Consider the following 27540-nt stretch of genomic DNA (forward strand, 5'->3'; position numbering starts at 1 on the left):
TTTCAAATACAGATTAAACAAAATAAGGACCACTTGAGGATTGCTTTTGGGGGAAATGGCCATATAAGACCTCCTGGAGGACTGATCTGTGCTGGGAAAAGAACTGTGAAGAAGCAAGGCAGCTTTCAGTCAACCTAGAAAGTTAAACATCTTTAAGGGATTGTGCCTAAAGGGCTGTTTATTGGTGAGTCTATACCAAGTAGGAAGTAGTGTTGACTAATTATCTTTTATTAATAAACATTTTAATTTAATATTTAAAATGCTCAAAAAGGTTACTGTAATTTGTAGCTCCTGACTTCAGTACCTCTATATCTTCTCGTGGTCAAAACACAAAGAAAATGAGTTGTGATAAGCTCGTCAAGTTTCCCTTTAGGATTTGGTTTGCATGGCAGTTACCTCCAGCAAGATCATAGCAGTAGTTAGTCTCACCACAACATCACACAAATTGTACCTAACATCACACATTCTATCTTTATTGAATGCTGTGTGACCTGTTGGCTAACGGCTACAATTTTGCATTGAAAAATTCTGCAGTTATTAAAATTACTGTATTCTGAACAGGGACAGAATACCTGCCAGAAGAAATCGCCTGTCTTACTGATTGAGAAATCCACTTTTCATGTTACACTTGTTTTGCCACCTGGTCAATGCGCTCATTTATCTATTTAGATGAAAGGAATGCTCTGATATTAAATTGGGCTGCTTCTTTAGGCTTATCTATTTGTTGTGCCTGAGGTGTGTGCAACTTTATTACTAAGTGCTCCCTCTGCTATAATGGACAGTACAGAAAGTGGTTCGCTATAACAGCACTTTTTAAAAATGTATTCTCTTCAAGGCTAATTCAGAAAGAATTCTTTGTGAATCTGACTTCCTCCACTACTGACATAACTGATTACTTTAGTAACCTTGGTTCCATTTCTTTTTATCTGCAGCACAAAAGCCGTCATCCGTTTCCATACCCCATTCATTGTGGAGCAACATAAGCGTCTGTGCCAGCTTCGAGAGCAGCTTATTCTTGACTGCAATGCAGAGTGGCTGAAATTGCTGGAGTATGTCATGGCTATAAGTCTGAATTAAAACTGTTTGTTGTAGAAGTTAGATAATCGAAACGTAAGATTAAATTTAAAACATTGATTAACTGCATTTACAATTTTTTTTAAAAGGTCGATTTTGTTGAACTTAAATGTATTATGGATGCTTTATATCTTTGTTGCTCCTGCAGCATTAGGAAATGAGGCATTCCATAAACAGTTATGGCGAAATTAGCATTCAGGTGTGATAAGAGCTGAATTGTTGTAGCTTAAAGATATTTCACTAAACAGTTAGAAAACAAGAATATACATGGCAGCTCTTTTGATATTGGGAGGGGGGCCGTGGAGATTTTGGTTGGAAGTTAATCATCAGAAATATCAAATCAGTAACGTGAACGATTGAATGATCAGTAACTGGAACAAGCTGCCATTGGTAAATTGACTGGCAATGTTTCATAGCAGAACAATGCCTGCTGAGAAAGCTAGCTTTGGTTTAAGTGCAGTGTCATGGTATTGCGGTCTGAGATACAAATGTAAAGATTTTTTTTTTTGTCTACATCAATTGATGTGAACTTAGGTTGCCTCTTGGACTGTGGTATGATTTGTGGCATGACAAAAATCATGAAGATGCATGCCCTCACATGAGGGCACCAATGCCCCCAGCTTGATCCAAAGTGGTTTGGCTAGATATGATTTCCTGAAGGATTCTGCTACTTCCATTTGTCCAAAAATACACATTTAAAAAAAATTAAATATTGATTTGAAGAGGTTTTTGAAACCTCCGTAACTGTTCTAGGATTGTTCTTGAGCTTTGTTTATAAACGCATAACACAGGAATGTCATCACCAACATGGACGTACATCATTTAAATAGCTAAAATATAATAATTCAGATAAAACATACATTATGCTCAGTTCTTCCAGACTGGAATGATTTTTCCCTCCTCCTGAAATATCAGCAGTGGTGTAAATGTTTAGTGAAGAGGATCATGAAAAAAGTATGAAGACACTAGTGTAATACAGGTTATTTGGCCCATTGAGGTAATCCTTCGAATAAATTTATAATCCTGTCACCAGGACATCACACTGTACTGCCAGGTGAATGAAACCAAAGTTTATTCTTCCATTATTCTAACTGGATGACTATTTCATGCATCAATCACTGTTTTTATGATGGGTGCTTCCTGATGGTCATGAACTTGCTTTGTTAGTTTATATCTATATTCCTTTGTGCAAAGGTTATAGCTTAATGTTGATTAGTCCAATGGATGAAACTTTTCAATTCTAATTAATGTCTTGCAGACATTGGAGACTTCCCTGTCTCATATTTTACTTGTTACAGGGCTAAAATATCCAAGGGGTAGAAATGGGATTTTGTTGCTCTCTTTATACATGTGTAAAGTGACATTGCACTTTTGTTACCGCTTCATAACATTGATGCTCTGGCATTTAATTAATAACAGCACTGTTGAAGCTTCTAGGTGGTGAAAGAATACAATTGTTTGAGTGGATATATGCAACTGGGAACAGCCACTTAGGAAGACTGGGAGAGCAGAAAATAACTGTGGGATCTTCCATACCCTAGATTTTAACGTTCTCCATGGCAGCCACTATTTGCATTCAGCAGTGTAGCCCGCCACTTGACTCCAAGTATGTCCATATTGAATAAAGGCTAATGTTGACCAGGGTACCAGACTCCCTGACAAATTAATGTTCTTTGAGTATGGGGCATGAATTGGTTTTTCTCCACCATAATAGTCAAATCTAAATTCCTGTCAGAAAAAACAGCAGCTCTGACAACTGCAAAAATGTTTATTTCCAAGTACTGTGGAATTTAAAAAATGTTAAAAACTGGAATAAAGTGAATCATCCTGAATAAAATTGAATGAGAAGAAACCGAATGAATATTATTCAGTTAAGTGTCCAATTGAAAAATCTTAATGGCATTTCAAGGTTGTGCAAAACTCATTCGGTTTTCTTCTTTGCACATTTGCAAAATCCAACATGCTTTTTTATAGGATGGTTTTACAGAATTGTCACATCACATGAGGAAGCCATTCGGCTCATATCTGTGTTGGCTTTTTGAATGAGCAGCTCACTTTGTGCCATTCTCTTGTCTTCTCTTCGTAATCCTACACATTCTTCTTTTTCAGATAACAGTCTAATTCCCTTTTGAATGCCTCAATTGAACTTCCCTCGGCCACACTCTTGGGCAGTGCATTCTGGCCTTAACACTCACTGTATGGAAAAGCTTTTTCTCATGTCACTTTTGCCAATGATTTTGAATCTGTGCCCTCCCGTTCTCTATCTTTTCACAAGTGGCAAGTTTCTCTCTATCTACTCTGCCAACAACCTCTGTCAAATCTCCTCTCAAACGTCTCTTCTCCAAGGGAAACAGTCCCAACTTCTCCAGTTTATCTTCATAACTGAAGTTTCTCATTCCTGGAACCTCTGAATATTTTCTGCACTCCCTCCAGTGCCTTCACATCCTTTCTAAAGTGTGGTGCCCACACCTGGATACAATACTTCAGCTGAGGCTGAACTGGTGTCTTATACAAGCTCCCAACATAACCTTCTTGCTCTTGTACTCTAAGTTCTTATTAATAATGTCCAGGATACTAGACGCTTTATTAATCACTCTCGCAACCTGTCTTGCCACCTTCAATGACTTAAACACACACACACCCAGGTCACTCTGCTCCTGCACCCCCCTTTATTTAATATTGTGTCTCTATTTTCTTCCTACCAAAATGAATCACTTTGCACTTCTCCACATTGAACTTTATCTGCCACCTGCCTGTCCATTCCACTAACTTCTACCAATTTAATATTGCTATTGTCACTTTTATTCCATAAACTAGAAGGTTGCTCACATAGTTTTGGGGCACAGTATCAAATGCATTTTGAAAATCAATGTACGCCACATCAACAGTGTCGCCCACATCAATCCTCTTTACCTTCTTAAAAATACTCCAGTTAAACTCAAATTTCCATAAGAAATCTAAGCTGGTATTCCTTAATTAACTCTCATTTGTCCGTGTGGCTACTAATTTTGTCCGTAATTATGGATTCTAGAAATTTCCCCACCACTAACGTTAGACTGACTGGTCTGTAGTTGCTGGGCTTTTTTGTTTTTAACACCCTTGTTCAAAAAAAGGGTGTGAACGTTTGCAATTCTCCAGTTGTCCCTAAGTCTAAGAAAGACTGAATATTTATGGCCAGTGCCTCTGCAATTTCCACTCTCACTTCCCTCAGTATCTTGTGATGCATCTCACCCAGTCTCGGTGCCTTCTGGACAGCCTATCCAATGCCTCCTTATCATTATAAACTCATCTAATTTCACCATGGTCTGAGTCGTAGCTTCTTCCTTGGTAAATATCTCCGCTATACCCTCTGCCTCCATACGTAAACCACATTTTTTGGTCCCTAATTAGCCCTACTCTTTTTATCACCCTTTTATAGGCCTATGGAAGATTTGGGGATTCCTTTTTATGTTGGTTGCCCATCCCTTTTCATATTCCCACTTTGCTTCTCTTACTTGCTTTTATAATAATAATAATCTTTATTAGTGTCACAAGTAGGCTTGCATTAACACTGCAATGAAGTTACTGTGAAAAGCCCCTAGTCGCCACACTCCGGCGCCTGTTCGGGTACACAGAGGGGAAAATATAGATTGTCCAATTCACCTAATAAGCACGTCTTTCAGGACTTGTGGGAGGAAACCGGAGCACCCGGAGAAAACCCACGCAGATGTTGGGAGAATGTACAGACACCGCACAGACAGTGACTCAAGCCGGGAATTGAACCCGTGTCCCTGGCGCTGTGAAGCACCAGTGCTAACCACTGTGCTACCATACCGCACATCCCCTCTGAACCCTCTATTATTCAGCCAGGATACGTGGATGTGGATGGTTAGCAACTTGTTTGAGGGACATTTATTGTGCTTTGATAACTGATTTTTAAAAAAAATATATCTTCATTCTGTTCATCTACAGTCAGTTTGGTGAACACTACCATAGAATAAGAAATGCAATCAGTCACCTGGCAACCATTGACTGCATCTTTTCATTGGCAGCAGTTGCTAAGCAAGAAGGATATACCAGGTAATAAAATTGATTTATAAGCTTGTTGTTATCTCTTGCTGCTATTCATTTAATTTTGGAGGTTTTGTTTATATTTTTTGCCTCTCTAGTGCACTTTTATCTGGCATTTGCCCACTCCAATTTCCTTTGCAGTTTGTGCTCTAGAACGGAAGAAAGAACTTGCGTTTATATAATTCCTTTCACAGCTTGATGATGCCCTATGTGCTTCTTAGCCAACAAAGTATTTTTGAAATATAGGCACTGTTGCAATATGGAGAAATGTGACAGCCAATGTTGTGCATTGTAAGATCCCACAAGTGAGAATGGGATAAACGCTTTAATTATGTTGATTGAGAGCCAGGACATCAGGAGAAGATTATGGAATAGTGGCACAGGATCTTTTGGCTCAGCTAGGAGGAAAGGCAGAACCTTAGTTTAACATCTAAATGACAGGACCTCAACAGAATCTTTTCACTACTCCACTGAAATGTCAGCCTGGATAATTTACTTATGTCCCTGGGTGGGCCTTGAATTCATACCCTTATGGTCTCAAATCCTGAATCAGCCTGTTTGATTTTAGTCCATTGTGAAGTGTACATTTCTTCCTCACAGAATGTTATTCCACAATGGCACTTGTTATTTGATAATGTTATACTGTAATTTCACATTAAATTTAATCATCCATAATCCCCATGATTGTAGATAATTGAATTTTGAATTTGAATTAGAACATAGAACAGGCAGTGCAGAAGGAGGCCATTCGGCCCATCAAATCTGCACCGACCCACCTAAGCCCTCACTTCCACCCCATCCCCACAACCCAACAACCCCTCCTAACCTCTTTGGACACTAAGGGCAATTTAGCATGGCCAATCCACCTAACCTGCATGTCTTTGGACTGTGGGAGGAAACCAGAGCACCTGGAGGAAACCCACGCTGACACGGGGAGAACGTGCCGACTCCGCACAGACAGTGACCCAGCAGGGAATCGAACCTGGGACCCTGCAGCTGTGAAGCCACAGTGCTAGCCACGTGTGCTCCTGTGCTGCATCAAACAATTGTGTATGATGTTGCGTGATTAGTTTCCTGTAGCGGCTTTGATAAAAGAATAACATTCAAAAGTTTATTTGATATTAAAGACATTAAGAAATAAAACCAATCAAATCTGCTCCACCATTCAATAATTATCTGAACATTGATATCAACTCCTCATAATCCTTAATATCCAAAACTCTAAGGTTCTCAGCCTTGAATGAATTCGTCAACTGAGCAACCACAGCTCTCTGGGATAGAGAATTCCATAGACGAATAACCCTCTGAGTAAATAAATTTGCCGCCCTCTCAATTCTAAGTGATGACCCCCATATTCTGAGCTTAGTCTTGTATAAAGCATTTTTGGATTATTGAGTGTCCTTAACGTTTCCAAAATATACACTGGTTCAGTTGTGTAAGAGTGGAACAGTTTCAGGCGGACAAAGACCGTTGGTCCATCTAGCCCATCTGTTGACTAATACATGTATAATTTTTCTTGTAAATCCACTCCATTTTTTTGATTCACCACCCATTCTTTTTTTTTTTAAATATATTTTATTCAAGATTTTTGGCCACACATAACAATACGTAGTGTTTCTTTTACACAACAATAAAGCAATATAAATAACAGTGGCCAGTTTTAAACAAATAAATAAGTAATATATAAACAAAAACAAAATTAAATGGCCACTGCCTTGTCCAAAATAAATACTCTCCAAAAATACAGTCCAACAATCCAATATACAATTACATATACCAAATACATATACAATAACATCCCTGAGAGTCCGTCCGATTCCTCCCCCCCCCCCCCCCCCCCCGGGTTGCTGCTGTTGTCTACTACTTTTCCATTCCCTCTATCTTTCTGTGAGGTAATCGACTAACGGTTGCCACCACCTGGTGAGCCGAACCCCTTAACACTAACTTAATCCGTTCTAACTTTATAAACCCTGCCATGTCGTTTATCCAGGTCTCCACACCCGGGGGTCTGGCCTCCTTCCACATTAACAATATCCTGCGCCGGGCTACAAGGGACGCAAAGGCCAAGACGTCAGCCTCTCTCGCCTCCTGCACCCCCGGCTCTTCTGCAACCCCAAATATAGCCAACCCCCAGCTTGGTTTGACCCGGACCCCCACCACCTTCGAAAGCACCTTTGCCACCCCCACCCAGAACCCCTGTAGTGCCGGGCATGACCAGAACATGTGGGTGTGATTCGCTGGGCCTCTCGCACACCTATCCTCTACCCCAAAAATTTACTAAGCCGTGCTCCAGTCATATGCGCCCTGTGTAGCACCTTAAATTGTATCAGGCTTACCCTGGCACATGAAGGCGATGAGTTTACTCTACGTAGGGCATCAGCCCACAGCCCCTCCTCAATCTCGTCCCCCAGTTCTTCTTCCCATTTCCCTTTCAGCTCATCTACCATGATCTCCCCCTCGTCCCTCATCTCCCTGTATATGTCCGCCACCTTACCGTCCCCCACCCATGTCTCTGAGATCACTCTATCCTGCACCTCCTGCGTCGGGAGCTGCGGGAATTCCCTCACCTGTTGCCTCGCAAAAGCCCTCAATTGCATATACCGAAATGCATTCCATTTGGGGCAACCCATATTTCTCCGTCAGCGCTCCCAGACTCGCAAACGTCCCATCTACAAATAGATCTCTTAGTTGTACTACCCCAGCTCTTTGCCATGCTCCAAATCCCCCATCCATTCTCCCCGGAACAAACCTATGATTGTTTCTTATCGGGGACCGCACCGAAGCTCCCGTCCTTCCCCTATGCCGTCTCCACTGCCCCCAAATTTTCAATGTAGCCACCACCACCGGGATTGTGGTGTATTTCTTTGGTGAGAACGGCAACGGCGCCGTCACCATTGCTTGTAGGCTAGTCCCCTTGCAGGACGCCCTCTCCAATCTCTTCCACGCCGCTCCCTCCCCTTCTCCCATCCACTTACACACCATTGAAACATTGGCGGCCCAGTAGTACTCACTTAGGCTCGGTAGTGCCAGCCCCCCCCTGTCCCTACTAGGCTGCAAGAATCCCCGCCTCACTCTCGGGGTCTTCCCAGCCCACACAAAACTCATAATGCTCTTCTCAATTCTTTTGAAAAAAGCCTTCGTGATCACCACCGGGAGGCACTGGAACACAAAAAGGAATCTCGGGAGGACCACCATTTTAACCGCCTGCACCCTACCTGCCAATGACAGGGACACCATGTCCCATCTCTTGAAATCCTCCTCCATCTGTTCCACCAACCGTGTTAAGCCTATGTAATGTACCCCAATTCTTGGCTATCTGGATCCCCAGGTACCGGAAGTCCCTTGTTACCTTCCTCAACGGTAAATCCTCTATCTCTCTGCTCTGCTCCCCCGGATGCACCACAAATAACTCACTTTTTCCCATGTTCAGTTTATACCCTGAAAAATCCCCAAACTCCCCAAGTATCCGCATTATCTCTGGCATCCCCTCCGCCGGGTCCGCCACATATAGCAACAAATCATCCGCATACAGAGATACCCGGTGTTCTTCTCCCCCCCCCCCCCTAAGTACTCCCCTCCACTTCCTGGAACCCCTCAGTGCTATGGCCAGGGGTTCAATTGCCAGTGCAAACAATAACGGGGACAGAGGACATCCCTGCCTCGTCCCTCTATGGAGCCGAAAATAGTCAGACCCCCGTCCATTCGTGACCACGCTCTCCATCGGGGCCCTACACAGCAACTGTACCCACCTGATATACCCATCCCCAAAGCCAAATCTCCTCAACACCTCCCACAAATAATCCCACTCCACTCTATCAAATGCTTTCTCGGCATCCATCGCCACCACTATCTCCGCTTCCCCCTCTGGTGGGGGCATCATCATTACCCCTAGCAGCCTCCGTATATTTGTATTTAGCTGTCTCCCCTTCACAAACCCAGTTTGGTCCTCATGGACCACCCCCGGGACACAATCCTCTATCCTCATTGCCATTACCTTGGCCAGAATCTTAGCATCTACATTCAGGAGGGAAATGGGCCTGTATGACCCGCATTGCAGCGGGTCTTTTTCCTTCTTTAGGAGGAGCGATATCGTTGCCTCTGACATAGTCGGGGGCAGCTGCCCCCTTTCCCTCTCCTCATTAAAGGTTCTCATCAGTAGCGGGGCCAGCAAGTCCAAATATTTCTTATAGAATTCAACTGGGAATCCGTCTGGTCCCGGGGCCTTCCCCGCCTGCATGCTCCCAACCCCTTTCACTACTTCCTCCGTCTCAATCTGTGCTCCCAGCCCCACTCTCTCCTGCTCCTCCACCTTAGGAAATTCCAGCTGATCCAGAAAGCACATCATTCTCTCCTTCCCTTCCCAACCAGCTGAACGGGCCGCTGACAGTTTCCCGCGCATGCGCAGTGGGGAGAGTCTGTTCCGCCTCCGCCATGGTGGAGGCCGTTGCGGAGGCGGAAGGGAAAGAGTGCCCCCACGGCACAGGCCCGCCCGCGGATCAGTGGGCCCCGATCGCGGGCCAGGCCACCGTGGGGGCACCCCCCAGGGTCAGATCGCCCCCGCCCCCCACAGGACCCCGGAGCCCGCCCACGCCGCCTTGTCCCGCCGGTAAATAGGTACTCTAATTTACGCCGACGGGACAGGCAGTTTATTGGCGGGACTTTGGCCCATTCGGGCCGGAGAATCGAGCGGGGGGGCCCGCCAACCGGCGCGGCCCGATTCCCGCCCCCGCCCAATCTCCGGTACCGGAGACTTCGGAAACCGGCGGGGGCGGGATTCACGGCGGCCAACGGCCATTCTCCGACCCGCTGGGGGGGTCGGAGAATGACGCCCCTGGTCTTTATATACAAGCACTCCATAAGGTACGTCGATGCCTGGATCATCAGGGCAGCACAGTGGTTAGCACCGTTGCTTCACAGCTCCAGGGTCCCAGGTTCGATTCCCGCCTTAGGTCACTGTCTGTGCGGAGTCTGCACGTTCTCCCTGTGTCTGCGTGCGTTTCCTCTGGGTGCTCCGGTTTCCTCCCACAGTCAAAAAATGTGCAGGTTAGGTGGATTAGCAGTGCTAAATTGCCCTTAGTGTCTAAAAAAAAACGGTTAGGTGGGGTTACTGGGTTATGGGGATAGATTAGAAGTGTGGACTTAAATGGGGTGCTCTTTCCAAGGGCCTGTGCAGACTCCATGGGCCGAATGGCCTCCTTCTGCAATGTAAATTCTATGATGCTATGATTTGGTGTAACTTTGTCTGCTGACCTACTGGTGGGCTCAACTGAAGAAATGAGGTTGGAGTTGCCCTGTTATTTTGTGCTCTGGCCTTTAAACGCAACCTGATGTTTCCACCATCTTGGCTTTGCACCAGCTTATCTTAGACGATCACTGTTCTAGTTTAAAACGCTCTCATTTGTACCAATATAAAAATCTCTACGTAGTAGCAGCTACTGCTTTGAACTCTTAGGTATACATGCTTCACATGCCTTGGAAGGTTAGGAACAGTACTTTGACCTGGTATGGAGCCTGACACTCTGTCAGGTGTGGCACATGTTCCCTGTCCATTTGTATTACTTCATGTGTCTTGTTTCCGAGTCATGCCTTTCCGTATTGCATAACATTGAAACTTCCTATGTCAGTGTTTAAAGTTCAAATGCACACAAACTTACAGAATGACAGAACCTTATATCAGCATGCCCACTTTTTTTCCACCATGGTTTGCGAATGAACCAATCAAACCATTCAAAATGTTTTTGAGGAAACAAATCACTCGCATTTTTCTCAGTGCATGAAATTACTTCTGTCCGGAGGCTTCCGGGTGCGGCGATGACCAGCTGAGTCGCACGTTTCGGCAGCTCCCGGTGAAACGGACTTTTGGGCTCTTGATAGGAGCCCCAACGGCAATTTTGACGGCTAAAAACACTGTGCGGTAAACCAGAAGGGAATCCCCCCTGGATACGGATGGAAAAAGGAGAAAGTGGCCGGATTGCAGTGGATCCTTTAGAACAGCGGCAAGGAAGGCAAGCAAAAACCAAGATGGCGTCGGAAGGTGGCAGTTTAACATGGGGCCCTGAACAACAAGAGTTCTTGAAATGCTGTGTGGAAGAGCTCAAAAAGGAAATGAAGAAAGAGCTGTTGGCCCTGATACTACAGGCGATCGAAGGGCTAAAGGAGGAACAAAAGACCCAGGAGCGGGAGCTTCGGGTCGTGAAGGCAAAGGCAGCCGAGAATAAGGACGACATACAGGGCCTGGTGGTGAAGACGGAGACTCATGAGGCACATCAGAAACGATGTGTGGAAAGGTTGGAGGCACTGGAGAACAACGCAAGGAGGAACAACCTGAGGATTCTTGGTCTTCCTGAAGGTGTGGAGGGAGCGGACGTCGGGGCATATGTGAGCACGATGCTGCACTCGTTAATGGGAGCGGAGGCCCCGGCGGGTCCGTTGGAGGTGGAGGGAGCATACCGAGTGATGGCGCGAGGGCCGAGAGCAGGAGAAATTCCCAGAGCCATAGTGGTGAGATTCCTCCGTTTTAAGGATAGAGAAATGGTCCTTAGATGGGCAAAGAAAACTCGGAGCAGTAAATGGGAGAACGCGGTGATCCGCGTTTATCAAGACTGGAGTGCGGAGGTGGCGAGAAGGAGGGCGAGCTTTAATCGGGCCAAGGCGGTGCTTCATAAAAAGAAGATAAAATTTGGAATGCTGCAACCGGCAAGACTGTGGGTCACATATCGAGGGAGGCACCACTACTTTGAGACGGCGGATGAAGCGTGGACTTTTATTGTGGAAGAAAAACTGGAATGAGCGGGTTATTAAAAAGAACGTTTGAACAGAGTGGTGGGGCGAATGTGGGGGGCAAAGAGGGGGGTTAAAAAGGGGGGAAAGAGGAGTTTTATGTACTAATCCTGCGATGTGGTAACTTTTCTCTCTCCCACAGGTGGTGATGGGGGAGGAGGGGAGGTGGAGGAGATGGGGCGTTGGCCATTGGGGGCGGGGCCAAGGGAGAAGCGCGGGCTTGGTTCCCTCGCTATGATAATCATGGCGGGAATAGAGAAGCAGGAAGGAGGGGGCGTCGCACGGTGCGAGCCGAGGTCACGGGGGGAAGCCGAGGTCGGCCAGAGTTTGCTGACTTCTGGGAGCAACATGGGGGGAGTAATTACGCGAGCGGGGGATCTAGCGGGGGGGGGGGGGTGGGAGGGGGGAATTACTGGGTTGCTGCTGCTGGGGAGAGGGGGGAGCTGGTATGGGAGGGGATGGGCGGGGGGGCACCGCCTGGGGGAGATACAGCTGCGTGGGAACCGGGTGAGGAGCTGGAAAAAGGTGATGGCTAATCGACAAGGGGGGCGGGTAGGAAGCCCCCCAACCCGGCTGATCACGTGGAACGTGAGAGGGCTGAACGGGCCGATAAAGAGGGCACGGGTACTCGCACACCTTAAGAAACTTAAGGCAGATGTGGTTATATTACAGGAAACGCACCTGAAACTGATAGACCAGGTTAGGCTACGCAAAGGATGGGTGGGGCAGGTGTTCCATTCGGGGCTAGATGTGAAAAACAGGGGGGTGGCTATATTAGTGGGGAAGCGGGTAATGTTCGAGGCAAAGACTATAGTGGCGGATAACGGGGGCAGATACGTGATGGTGAGTGGCAAACTACAGGGGGAGACGGTGGTTTTGGTAAACATATATGCCCCGAACTGGGATGATGCCAATTTTATGAGGCGGATGCTTGGACGCATTCCGGACCTAGAGATGGGAAAGTTGATAATGGGGGGAGATTTTAATACGGTGTTGGAACCAGGGCTGCATAGGTCGAAGTCCAGGACTGGAAGGAGGCCGGCAGCAGCCAAGGTACTTAAAGATTTTATGGAGCAGATGGGAGGTGTAGACCCGTGGAGATTTAGCAGACCTAGGAGTAAGGAGTTCTCGTTTTTCTCCTATGTCCATAAAGTCTACTCGCGAATAGACTTTTTTGTGCTGGGAAGGGCGTTGATCCCGAAGGTGAGGGGAACGGAGTATACGGCTATAGCCATTTCGGATCACGCTCCACACTGGGTAGACTTGGAGATAGGGTAGGAAACAGGAGGGCGCCCACCCTGGAGAATGGACATGGGACTAATGGCAGATGAGGGGGTGTGTCTAAGGGTGAGGGGGTGCATTGAAAAGTACTTGGAACTCAATGATAATGGGGAGGTCCAGGTGGGAGTGGTCTGGGAGGCGTTGAAAGCGGTGGTTAGAGGGGAGCTGATATCAATAAGGGCACATAAAGGGAAGCAGGAGAGTAAGGAACGGGAGCGGTTGCTGCAAGAACTTTTGAGGGTGGACAGACAATATGCGGAAGCACCGGAGGAGGGACTGTACAGGGAAAGGCAAAGGCTACATGTAGAATTTGACTTGCTGACTACGGGCACTGCAGAGACACAATGGAGGAAGGCACAGGGTGTACAGTACGAATATGGGGAGAAGGCGAGCAGGCTGCTGGCACACCAATTGAGGAAAAGGGGAGCAGCAAGGGAAATAGGGGGAGTGAGGGATGAGGAAGGAGAGATGGAGCGGGGAGCGGAGAGAGTGAATGGAGTGTTCAAGACATTTTATAAAAAATTATATGAAGCTCAACCCCCGGATGGGAGGGAGAGAATGATGGGCTTCTTGGATCGGCTGGAATTTCCCAAGGTGGAAGAGCAGGAAAGGGTGGGACTGGGAGCACAGATCGAGGTAGAAGAAGTGGTGAAAGGAATTAGGAGCATGCAGGCGGGAAAGGCCCCGGGACCGGATGGATTCCCAGTCGAATTCTATTGAAAATATGTGGACTTGCTCGCCCCGGTATTGACGAGGACCTTTAATGAGGCAAAGGAAAGGGGACAACTGCCCCCGACTATGTCTGAAGCAACGATATCGCTTCTCTTAAAGAAGGAAAAGGGCCCGCTACAATGCGGGTCCTATAGACCTATTTCCCTCCTAAATGTAGATGCCAAGATCCTGGCCAAGGTAATGGCAATGAGAATAGAGGAATGTGTCCCGGGGGTGGTCCACGAGGACCAAACTGGGTTTGTGAAGGGGAGACAGCTGAACACGAATATACGGAGGCTGTTCGGGGTAATGATGATGGCCCCACCATAGGGGGAAACGGAGATAGTAGTGGCGATGGATGCCGAGAAAGCATTTGATAGAGTGGAGTGGGATTATTTGTGGGAGGTGTTGAGGAGATTTGGTTTTGGAGAGGGGTATGTTAGATGGGTGCAGCTGTTGTATAGGGCCCCAATGGCGAGCGTGGTCACGAATGGACGGGGATCTGCATATTTTCGGCTCCATGGAGGGACAAGGCAGGGATGCCCTCTGTCCCCATTATTGTTTGCACTGGCGATTGAGCCCCTGGCGATAGCGTTGAGGGGTTCCAAGAAGTGGAGGGGAGTACTTAGAGGAGGAGATGAACACCGGGTATCTTTGTATGCGGACGATTTGCTACTATACGTGGCAGACCCGGCGGAGGGGATGCCAGAAATAATGCGGATACTTGGGGAGTTTGGGGATTTTTCTGGGTATAAATTGAACATGGGAAAAGTGAGTTGTTTGTGGTGCATCCAGGGGAGCAGAGTAGAGAAATAGAGGACCTACTGTTGAGGAAGGTAACAAGGGACTTTTGTTACCTGGGGATCCAGATAGCCAAGAATTGGGGCACATTGCATAGATTAAATTTAACGCGGTTGGTGGAACAAATGGAGGAGGATTTCAAGAGATGGGATATGGTATCCCTGTCACTGGCAGGGAGGGTGCAGGCGGTTAAGATGGTGGTCCTCCCGAGATTCCTCTTTGTGTTTCAGTGCCTCCCGGTGGTGATCACGAAGGCTTTTTTAAAAAGGATTGAAAAGAGCATCATGGGTTTTGTGTGGGCCGGGAAGACCCCGAGAGTGAGGAAGGGATTCTTACAGCGTAGCAGGGATAGGGGGGGGGGGCTGGCACTACCGAGCCTAAGTGAGTATTATGGGGCCGCTAATATTTCAATGGTGAGTAAGTGGATGGGAGAGGAGGAGGGAGCGGCATGGAAGAGATTAGAGAGGGCTTCCTGTAGGGGGACTAGCCTACAGGCTATGGTGACAGCCCCATTGCCGTTCTCACCGAGGAACTACACCACAAGCCCGGTGGTGGTGGCTACACTGAAGATTTGGGGACAGTGGAGACGGCATAGGGGAAAGACTGGAGCCTTGGGGGGGGTCCCCGATAAGAAACAACCATAGGTTTGCCCCGGGGGGAATGGATGGGGGATATGGAATGTGGCAAAGAGCAGGAATAACGCAACTGAAAGATCTGTTTGTGGATGGGAAGTTCGCGAGTCTGGGAGCGCTGACCGAGAAATATGGGTTGCCCCAAGGGAATGCATTCAGGTATATGCAACTGAGGGCTTTTGCGAGGCAACAGGTGAGGGAATTCCCGCAGCTCCCGACACAAGAGGTGCAGGACAGAGTGATCTCAAAGACATGGGTGGGGGATGGTAAGGTGTCAGATATATATAGGGAAATGAGGGACGAAGGGGAGACTATGGTAGATGAACTAAAAGGGAAATGGGAAGAAGAGCTGGGGGAGGAGATCGAGGAGGGGCTGTGGGCAGATGCCCTGAGCAGGGTAAACTCGTCGTCCTCGTGTGCCAGGCTAAGCCTGATTCAGTTTAAGGTATTACACAGGGCGCATATGACTGGAGCACGGCTCAGTAAATTTTTTGGGGTGGAGGATAGGTGTGCGAGGTGCTCGAGAAGCCCAGCGAATCATACCCATATGATTTGGTCATGCCCGACACTACAGGGGTTTTGGATGGGGGTGACAAAGGTGCTTTCAAACGTAGTAGGGGTCCGCGTCGAACCAAGCTGGGGGTTGGCTATATTTGGGGTTGCACAAGAGCCGGGAGTGCAGGAGGCGAGAGAGGCCGATGTTTTGGCCTTTGCGTCCCTAGTAGCCCGGCGCAGGATATTGCTAATGTGGAAAGAAGCCAAGCCCCCGGGGGTGGAGACCTGGATAAATGACATGGCAGTGTTTATAAAGCTAGAGCGGATTAAGTTCGTCATAAGGGGGTCGGCTCAAGGGTTCACCAGGCGGTGGCAACCGTTCGTCGAATACCTCGCAGAAAGATAGATGGAATGGAAAAAAGAAGGCAGCAGCAGCAGCCCAGGATCGGGGGGGTGGGGGGGGGGGAGGAGGAACCAGAAGGACTCTCAGGGTTGTTAATATATACTGTATAATATGTATAGGTCGTTGCTACAGATAATTATATATTGGACTGTTAAATTATATTTTTGGAGAGTGTTACTTGTGATAAGGCAGTTGCCAATTAGGGTTAGTTTTCATTTTTGTTACTTATTATTGATTCATTCATTTTTTGTTTATAAAATAGGTCATTGTTATTTGTGTTGTTATAATATTGTGTAAAGGATGCACAATGTACTGTGTTGGTTGACCAAAAATTTTCAATAAAATATTTACAAAAAAAAAGAAGTAACTTATGTCCAAAATTAAGATTCAAACTAAATTTTTAAAATAAAAAAACATGCATTTTACTCTTGGACTAAATTTAGCAATTGAAATGTGTTTTTATGTCATTTAATGTCTTATTTTGCTTGAAGACCATGGCCACTTCTAAAGCCTTTAGCTTGGACTTATCGGAAGTGTGAGTGAAAGGCAGTTCCAAGAATCTTGACACAATATCCCACGATGCTTCTCTTTCAGTCTAACAAAATCTATTTGGTGTGTTTTTAAAATTATTCGAAGAAAAATTTCAAAACCATTATTCAAGTTAAACTGACACGGTGTGTAAATCAAACAGTTTGACAGGATGAGGAAATAAATACCAATCTAATTCCAACACCTGATGCAGCTTTAGTTGCCTCAGAATAATGTATATGGGAGTGTACGTCTTGTTTATACACACACACTTCCTGTGGCTTTTGTGCTAACACTTACCGATGTCAGAAAGAAGACTGGAAATCCTGTATATAAACAGTAGTCTGTGGTGAAATAATTGGACGTTCTAGCAAGTTTGACACCATAGAATGACTTCATAGAATCATAGAATTTACAGTGCAGAAGAAGGCCATTCAGCCCATCGAGTTACTGAAATCTCTCTCCCATCTCATGTAACTAATACATGTATGTTACAAATAGTATATTAATCAACTGATCATGGGCAATGTCAAAGGCATTTTACTTAGTACTCTTAAAACTGACAAATGATTTAACAATTAAATAATTTATACTTCAAAAAACCTAGTAATCTCAAAGAAGGGGGCAGTGTCTTTCCTCATCCTAACATTAATATTTTTTGTTTGAAAAAACCACAAATGGGTTTTATTTTTCTCACACACATTCTTTATTGCCCATGTTTGAGTTAGAAAATGTAAATATTCTATTTACTGATACCTGTAAGATAGGAGTAAAGGGAGACACACCCAGAAATGAGAAGCAAATGGGAAACCTATCACCAGATTGGATATTTGAAGAGATTTCTACAAACGTTACTTCTTTTGTAAACAAGAATCATTACCCCAAAAACAGATTGGGAAGTGCAACAATTCTTTGATGCCCAGGAAGAGCAGCTGAGTTGTACATCACTGCCAACTAGTCTATAAAGGGTTCTATGAAATAGTGATAGATTGTTTCCACTAACCAATGAGAATATAATGAGGAACAAATATAAAATTTTTAGAATTAAAGGGCAAGCTAGAAACCTCTTCCACAGCGTGTGATTAGAATGTGGAATTTCCGGCTGTGAACTATTGTTGAAACCATCCATAATTTCCTTTTAAAAGGAAATTAAGCTATTGCTTGAAATGGAGACAATTTAAGGTTCTGATGACCAAGCAGGACAGTGGATTAGACCAGGAGCCTCATGCGGAGATAAACTAGCACAGAATTGATAAGTCCTCTTTCTGATGCTGACATTGCTGCCTCTTTATTGGTTGTGGAGTCTAAAGCACCGACTTTAAAGTAGTTCTTCCTGTGATATCTACAGCTGTGGTGGCACAGGCGATGTGGGCATCTCATCGACTCCTTGCTTCAACGATGACTTAGTCAAGCAGGCGCCAGTGTTTGGACTGTGGGTGTTGCCATGAGATCTTGTGCTTGTCTCACTGGAAGAACAGGGTGTTGGCTATGGCAATGTCATGCTACATCAAGAGGAGGACTCCATTGGAGTTTGCTTTCCCTTCTCTCCTTCCTTGCCAATAACACAATTCCAGATCAGGCTCTGTTTGCTGCCCACTGGGACTCAGTCTAGGGGTATTCAAGGTCAGTGTAGAATCCTTCCTTGGTTTTGTCTGTTGGCTCAAGTGTAGAAGAGTTACATATCTTGAGTCTGGAGAAGGATGTGTAGATAGCCTGGGTCACATTGAGATCCAAAAAGACGAGGTGTTGGGCGTCTTGAAAAATATTAAGGTAGATAAGTCCCCAGGGCGATGGGATCTACCCCAGAATACTGAAGGAGGCTAGAGAGGAAATTGCTGAGGCCTTGACAGAAATCTTTGGATCCTCACTGTCTTCAGGTGATGTCCCAGAGGACTGTAGAATAGCCAGTGTTGTTCCTTTGTTTAAGAAGGGTAGCAAGGATAATCCAGGGAATTACAGACCGGTGAGCCTTACGTCTGTGGTGGGGAAATTACTGGAGAGAATTCTTCGAGACAGGATCTACTCCCATTTGGAAGCAAATGGACATATTAGCGAGAGGCAGCATGGTTTTGTGAAGGGGAGGCCGTGTCTCACTAACTTTATAAGAGTTTTTCGAAGAGGTCACAAAGGTGATTGATGCAGGTAGGGCAGTGGATGTTCTCTATATGGACTTCAGATGACAAAGGTCCCTTATGGTAGACTAGTACAAAAGGTGAAGTCACAAGGGATCAGGGGTGAGCTTGCAAGGTGGATACAGAACTGACTAGGTCATAGAAGGCAGAGTGTAGCAATGGAAGGGTGCTTTTCTAATTGGAGGGGTGTGATTAGTTGTGTTCCTCAGGGATCAGTGCTGGGACCGTTGCTGTTCGTAGTATATATAAATGATTTGGAGTAAAATGTAACTGGTCTGATTAGTAGGTTTGAAGACGACACAAAGGTTGGTGGAATTGCGGATAGCGATGAGGACTGTCAGAGGATACAGCAAGATTTAGATCGTTTAGAGACTTGGGCGGAGAGATGGCAGATGGAATTTAATCTGGACAAATGTGAGGTAATGCATTTTGGAAGGTCTAATGCAGGTAGGGAATATACAGTGAATGGTAGAACCCTCAAGAGTATTGAAAGTCAGAGAGATCTAGGTGTACAGGTCCACAAGTCACTGAAAGGGGCAACACAGGTGGAGAAGGTAGTCAAGAAGGTATACGGCATGCTTGCCTTCATTGGCTGGGGCATTGAGTATAAGAATTGGCAAGTCATGTTGCAGCTGTATAGAACCTTAGTTAGGCCACACTTGGAGTATAGTGTTCAATTCTGGTTGCCACACTACAAGAAGGATGTGGAGGCTTTAGAGAGGGTGCAGAAAAGATTTACCAGGATGTTGCCTGGTATGGAGGGCATTAGCTATGAGGAGAGGTTGAATAAACTTGGTTTGTTCTCACTGGAATAACAGCGGTTGAGGGGCGACCTGATACGAGGTCTACAGAATTATGAGGGGCTTAGACAGAGTGGATAGTCAGAGGCTTTTTCCCAGGGTAGAGGGGTCAATTACTGGAGGGCATAGGTTTAAGGTGCGAGGGGCAAGGTTTAGAGCAGATGTATGAGGCAAGTTTTTTTTTTTTTTTTTTTTTTTTTTTTTTTTTTTTTACACAGTGGGTGCCTGGAACTCGCTGCCGGAGGAGGTGGTGGAAGCAGGGACGATAGTGACATTTAAGGGGCATCTTGACAAATACATGAATAGGCTGGGAATGGAGGGACACGGACCCAGGAAGTGTAGAAGATTTTAGTTTAGACGGGCAGCATGGACAGCACAGGCTTGGAGGGCCGAAGGGCCTGTTCCTGTGCTGTACTTTTCTTTGTTCTTTATTCTTTATCTGTGGATTGCCCTTCCGGTAAACGATGTAGCTGCTGTTTTGCTCCTTTTTTGCCTTCTCTCGCGTATTGTATCTAACTCAGGGCAACATTGTTGGTGTCAATGTGCCCGAGTTCCCAAGCTATGATAGCAATGTAGTGCTCAGGGCTGTGACTGTTGGGGCTGTCCATGAGGGTCCTGATGTCCCAAGTCCCAAATTTCATATTGGCAAGTAGAAGATGCTGGTGTGTGAATTATTTTAATGTTGGGTGGTCGTCGTATGCCGTTACACGTTGACAGAGCAGGGCCTGTTCCGATGGCAAGGGCATTCCAGGACAGGGGGCAAACAAATCTAGGCATTGGAGAGAGCGCACAAACTCCAAACTATTCATCTACCCAATCCTTCATGCATCACCTGCCCTGCAAATAGTTGAGCCTGCAGATCATGCATTGGGCGTATCGGCCATTTCACAACCTACCAGATTGGGTGGAAGCAATTCATCCTCAGTCCCAAAGTACTGCCTAAGAAGAAGTAATATATCTGAACATCCAACTGTTCTCTGTGCGACTTGTACATGTTGACTTGTATTTTAGAATTGAAATGAACCAAAATATATTGATAACGTGAGTGCTCTCACAGAATATAGAACACCAAGTGTTATATTATTTAATACTTTAAAACATTGTTTTATCTGTACAGACCAACTGTGCTGGAAGAAGTGAGACAAATAGTAATCAAGAATGGCAGGCACCCTGTGATTGACATTCTTATGGGAGAACAGGAGCAGTATGTTCCAAATAGCACTGAACTGCATGTGAGTATTCAATAAAATCTTTCAGTGTCCTACTTTGCAATTAAATTGATGTGTGTTTGGTTGATTGGATGACCTTTGCTTTAACAATATGTTTTCACTTGTGTCATGTGGCAGAAAGTAAGGGCATTATAATATATTTTCTCCAAATTATCTTTGTCGAGGTAAGGGGAGGTAGAGAAGGTGCAGGGGTATGTGTTCACTGCTACATATTCACACTGATTTGTGACACCAGGAGGTGAAAGTAAACATTTCCTAATGTGTGAAGTTAAGATCTAGATTTAAATTTATGCTTGAATACTCAAGCCAGATCTGCATTTTCTCATCACAACCTTTATCTTGTCCTTCTACTTCTCTGTCCCTTTTCACTTGTTTCTTCATTTTCTTTCCTTTCTTTCTTTTGAAGAGATGATGGTGGCGAGTGTGGCAGGTAAAGGAGGCTCCGATGTTAAGAGGTTCCATTTTGGAAGGGCTTGCAGGGAAATATGGCTCCTGCCAGCTGCCTTCCATTCCTTTCCCCAAACATTTGTGCTACTTTTCCTCCTATCCACCAGTCACATTCCCAAGAGCTTGTTCTCTTCCTGGCCCCTACCCACTATCTCTTCCTTGTGGATGTTTCCTTCCTCCCTTTTTATTCTGTTCTTACTCATTGCACCCTGAACCATCCTTGACCCACTTCTAAGGCGGGTGACAGGAGACAGCTGCTCCCATGTTCCTCAACCAGCTTCCCCCTTACCCTCAGTTTCTATTTATTTCCTCAAATAAGCTTTGTGTGCTTTCAAAATGCAACTTCAAAGAAAACAATCCAGTTGAAACATGGACTGATTCATCTTTCTTGCACAGATATTAGTATCATTCTGCCCTTCAGAAAAGTATCATTCTGCCCTTCAGAAAAACCATCTACTTCCACTGCTAACATCACTCCTTTCCACTCCTGCCTCAAACCATCTGCTGTTGAATCCAACATCCGTGCCTTGTTACCTCCAGACTGAACTATTACGATGCTCTCCCTGCTGCCCTCTCAACTTCCACCCTCCGAAAATCCTAAACTCTGCTTCCCTTACCCCAAGTTGCAAAAATTTCCATTCATCATCATTTCCGTGGTCACTTAGTTTCACCAGTGACATGAATTTAAAACACCTATATTTTTTTCAAATCCCTCCCAAGATAAACCCAAACCTTCCCAGCACCTCCCACAGGTAATCCCACTCCACCCGATCAAAAGCCTTCTCCGCATCCATCGCGACCACCACTTCCATCTCCCCTCCTTCTGAGGGCATCATAATAACATTTAAATGCCTGCGAACGTTAGCCGTGAGTTGCCTGCCCTTTACAAATCCTGTCTTGTCTTCCCCTATCACCCCCAGGACACAATCCTCTATCCTTGTGACCAATATCTCAGCCAGCAGTTTGGCGTCCACGTTCAGTAGAGAAATTGGCCTGTGTGACCCGCATTGCTCCGGATCCTTCTCCCGTTTCAGGATCAATGAAATCGAGGCCTGTGACTTTGTTGGGGGGAGGACTCCCTTCTCTCTTGCTTCATTAAATGTCCTCGCCAGCAGTGAGCTCAATATCTCCGAAAACTTCTTATAGAATTCCGCCGGTAGCCGTCCTACCCCGGGGCCTTGCCCGACTGCATGCCCTCTAGCCCCTCAATTATTTCCTCAATTTCAATTGGGGCTCCCAGCCCTTCCACCAGATCCTCATCCACCCTTGGGAACCTCAACTGACCCAAAAACTGCCTCATCCCCTCCACCCCAGCCGGGGGTTCCGACTCGTATAATGTGCTGTAAAAGTCCGTAAACCCCTCATTCACCCAGACTGGGTCTAGGACCATGATCCCACCTCTACTCTTTACTCTCCCTAGCCGCCTCCCTTTTTTCTGAGCTGGTGCGCTAACATTCGGCTTGCCTTTTTCCCATACTCATCGATTGCACCCCCCCCCCTTGCCTTCCTCAGCTGTTCCACCACATTCCCTGTAGTCAACAGCCCAAATTCCACTTGTAACCTCCGCCACTTCCTCAGTAGCCCCCGTCCGCTGCCTCCGAGTATCTCCTGTCCACCTGGAGTATCTCCTCAACTAACCTATCCCTCTCAGCCCATTCCAAATTTTCTCTGTGGGCCCGTATCGAGATTAATTCCCCGCTGACCACTGCCTTCAAAGCTTCCCAGACCGTTGCTGCAGAGACCTCCCCCGTATCATTTGTTTCCAGGTAGTTCTGGATGGACTTGTTCACCCGCCCACAGATCGCTTCACCCGCTAACAACCCCACATCCAGCCTCCATAGCGGGCATTGTCCTCTTTCCAAACTAACCCGTAGATCCACCCAATGTGGGGCATGATCCGACACTGCGATTGCCGAGTACTCCGTATTCACCACCCCCGGTACTCGAGCCCTACTCAAAACAAAAAAGTAAATCCGAGAGTATACCTTGTGGACATGTGAAAAAAAAGAAAACTCTTTCGCCCTTAGCTGTGCAAACCTCCATGGGTATACTACCCCCCCCATCTGTTTAACCCCTTCAATTCTTTTGCCGCGGCTGGCACCCTCCCTGTCCTGGATTTTGACCGGTCTAATTCTGGATCAATGACACTGTTACAATCTCCCCTCATGACTCTAAGTCTGGGATCTTACCTAACACCCGCCTCAAATTCCACATCATCCCAATTCGGAGCATATACGTTCACGAGTACCACCCGCACCCCCTCCTGCTTCCCACTCACCATTATGTACCTGCCCCCTGTGTCTGACACTATTCTCCCAGCCTCGAATGCCACCAGTTTATTTATCAAAATCGCTACCCCCCTGGTCTTCTGAGTCCAGCCCTGAGTGGAATCCTTGGCCAACCCTCCCCTTTTTCAATCTAGTCTGGTCTGTAACCTTTAGGTGTGTCTCTTGGAACATTACCACGTCCGCCTTCAGCCCCGTCAAATGTGTGAACACTCGAGCCCTCTTGACGGCCTGTTCAGTCCTCTAATGTTCCATGTAATCAGCCTGGTCCTCATATGTGACCCACAGACACGCTGGGTACAACATTCCGAATTTCACCCTCTTCTTAAAGAGGGACGATTTTGCCCGATTAAACGCAGCTCGCCTCTTGGCCAAATCCACGCCCAGGAGTTGATAAATGCGCAACTCACAATTCTCCCACCTGCTGCTCTGTTCTTTGTTGGTCCACCGCCTAACGTGTTCCTTATTCAGGAATAGGTCCATCCGTACCACCATCGTCCTCGGTGGCTCGTTCGCTCGGGGCCTCTTCGCGAGGTCTCTGTGCCCTCTATCCACTTCCAGGGGCCGAGGGAACGCCTCAGCCCCCATCAACTTCTCCAGCACGTTCGTCACATAGGCCCTCGCATCCGATCCCTCGCGGCCCTCGCATCCGATCCCTCACTGCCCTCAGGGAAGCCGACGATTCTCAGATTCTGGCTCCTGGACTTGTTCTCCAAGTCCTCCAGCTACTTCTGTATTCTTTTCTGGTGGTCATTCATCATCTCTACCTTGGTCTCCAGCACCTGATATGTATTCCTCGTGCTTGGACACCTTTTTCTCCACCTCCTGGATCGCATGTCCATGGATTTCTTGCACCACTTGATCAATCAAAGCCTTGATCGGGTCCAGCGGGTCCTTCTTAAGCTCCGTCGACCACTGTGCCATCTTCCCGCGGCCCTGCTTCTCCGCCATGCCTTCCTGCGTTGCCAGCTCTGCTCGCATCTTTCTTGTTGAACTTTGTGTTTTTACACGACCACCTCTGGTCCAATTCTCCATACACTGGAAGGGGGATTTCTCCTCTCCATCTCACTCTCCACCGATTCTTCCCTTAAAATCAGGGGGGAAAACGGGAGAAAAAAATCCAAAAGTCCGTCACAGGCAGGACCTACTCCTCCATGGACGCCACCTGAAGTCAGTTAGGCTATAGTTAAGAACAGTTAGGCTATAGTTAAGAGTTTTGGATATACTTCCAGGGAGTGCCCAGGAAAGTGTGGGGGGAAAAAAGGATTCAACAAATTGGTATCGGTACAAGAGGCTGTAGCTATAAGAGACTAGGGAACTACAACTTGAGTACAGAAAAGGTTAAAAGGAGAACTGATGCAAATATTCAAAAATAATGAAATATGGTAAAGTAGGAAAGAACTGCTTCCAAATGTGTTGAAATTGTAAACTAGAAGTTGTAAGATCATTGCCAAAAGAAAGAGTGGTGATGTTTGGAGAATTATTGTACATTGATGGTTGTTATGACACAATATGTATTAACTTGAGACAATGGTGGAAGTTCTACTTGCACCTTTTAATTTGTATCCATTGGAAGGATTTTTAAGAAAAATATGGATTTGATTTTTGTGGGAAGATTGGAAAATAATACCGTATGAATAAAATCATATTTCTTATTCCAACTGCTGTTAATAGTTTGCAAATTATCCAGAGAATATAGTCCGGAAAATACTGAGTAGTTTCATACTCTTCTCACCCCGAGTTAATTGTGATGCAAGTTTCATTTCAATGCCAGATACACACGACTACTGGGAGGGTTGCCGATATTTATAAAGAACAAACTGACAATTGTGGCTATTGGAAACCTCGCGTGCTTTGATTCTTGATTTGTGTTTGTGGAAATTATTAGACATGGCGTCAAACCTGTTATTTTTTTTTGGAAGCGCAGGTCAGTGGGTAGGGTTAAGGTCAGTGAATACATTTGAGAACAAAACAATTGAATGACTGGAAACACGGAGCTAACTCCTCCCTTCCTGATATGTCATTGAACACTTAATGAAAAATTTGGCTTCAGCACAAGTGTGATCAACCTATTTTCAGCACTATATAGCCACTTATATCTGTGTTTTCTACCAAATAAATGAATGGTTATTTGATATCTGTTTGTCCAGACATGTGTGGAGATGATAGTGGAGTTTAATTCTCAGGCACAGTTGCTCTAACACATTGCTTAAAATGCTGGCTACTTTATCCACAGTATATAGAAGAAGTTAAACTTCCACGCTAACCACAATACTCCCATAATTACAAATTCAGAACAATTTAACTGTAGTGAGGCATGCAACAACTTGGATGATGCAAACTCTAGGAGCGGATCTGTAATGTTCTGCTCTGCCTGGTGTTCTGTTCGAGGTATTCTGAAGTCACTTATCAGATCATAAGACCATAAGAAATAGGAACAGGAATAGGCCATTCAGCCCTTCGAGCCCATTCTGCCATTTAATACGATCATGGCTGATCTAACACTAAGTCCACTGTAACCCTTAATTCCGACTGATTAAAAACCTATCGATCTCCACCTTGAAAATGTTCAAGTACTCTGCCTCCTGGAGTAAAAAAATCCCAAAGATTGACCATTCATTGAGAGAAGAAATTCTTACTCAAATCAGTCTTATCAAATCGACGCCAGCATGCGATTCTCCACAGAGGGGAGAATTGCCGCCATTTGAGCAGGCGCGGCACCGGTCGCAGGCCACTGTACCCGGCTGAGCCGCCGATTCTCGGCCCGGGATGGGCTGAGCAGCCCCTCTAAAAAGGCAGAGTCCCGCCGGCGCCGGCCACACCTGGTCACAGTCGGCGGGAACTCTGTAACCTCCTTCTCGTTCTTTTTCCAATATCAACAATCTCACATTTTCCCACAATGAATTTAATTTGCCAATTTTCTGCCTACTCGTTTAACCTGTCAATAGCTCTCTGTAAACTATTTATATCCTCCTTACAACCTGCCTTCCCTTTGTATTATCCGCTGATTTGGTCACAATCCACGCTGTTCATTCCTCCAAATCATTAATATATATTGTGAAGAGCTGCAGTCCCTGTACTGTTCCTTGTGGCACTCCACTGGTTACTGCCCTCCAACCTGAAAAATGCCCCCTTTCCGCTACTTATATTTTCCCCATTGTTGTAAAAGGAGAAACCACGGTCACTGATATAGAAATGTAATCATGTAGCACAGTGGTTAACACTGTTGCTTCACAGCGCCAGGGTCCCAGATACGATTTCCCGCTTCGGTCACTGGATGTGCAGAGTCTGCACATTCTCCCCGTGTCTGTGTGGGTTTCCTCCGGGTTCTCCAGTTTCCTCCCACAAGTCCCGAAAGACATGCTGTTAAGTAATTTGAACATTCTGAATTCTCCCTCAGTGTACCTGAACAGGCGCCGGAATGTGGTGACTTGGGGCTTTTCATGGTAACTTCATTGTAGTGTTAATGTAAGCCTACCTGTGACAATAAAGATTATTATTATTATTTAGTATGTTGGTCATAATGTGCCATTGGTGGTTTTATTGTAAAGCAGAATAAATAGTCTGCAAACTGATTAGGTCAATTGATAGACACATTTTGTAATGGCAAAGTTATTAAATAGATTTAATAGACACTTAATGGAAACAGCTGACAGATGTGGAGCAATGAAAATACACAAATCTGGAGCTCTCATGGAGTTAATCAAACCAGCCAGTTTGACGAGATCAGTTGAAAACTTACAACTGGTGTTACAATTGGACGAGAAATTTCCAGATCGGAAGCCTGGCTCAAAAGTGTTTATTTCTATAAAATGTGAAGGAGCAAAATCACAGGATCGCTAATTAGTTTTAATGACCAGAATTAAAAAATTTTTGGAACATGAAAAATTTG

The 27540-nt window shown here is 45.8% G+C and overlaps 1 protein-coding gene across 1 annotated transcript in view; it reads left to right on the forward strand.

Annotated features, from left to right (window-relative positions):
* Positions 1-27540, forward strand: part of msh3 (mutS homolog 3 (E. coli)) — a 447577-nt gene that overhangs the window by 214266 nt on the left and 205771 nt on the right. The window contains exons 17-19 of the mRNA XM_072516186.1: positions 933-1049; positions 5026-5133; positions 20805-20919. Of these exons, the coding sequence (XP_072372287.1) occupies positions 933-1049; positions 5026-5133; positions 20805-20919 (340 nt within the window). The remainder of the gene's footprint in view (positions 1-932; positions 1050-5025; positions 5134-20804; positions 20920-27540) is intronic.

The sequence above is a fragment of the Scyliorhinus torazame genome, chromosome 9 (assembly GCF_047496885.1).
Source record: "Scyliorhinus torazame isolate Kashiwa2021f chromosome 9, sScyTor2.1, whole genome shotgun sequence".
NCBI classification, from domain to species: Eukaryota; Metazoa; Chordata; class Chondrichthyes; order Carcharhiniformes; family Scyliorhinidae; genus Scyliorhinus; species Scyliorhinus torazame.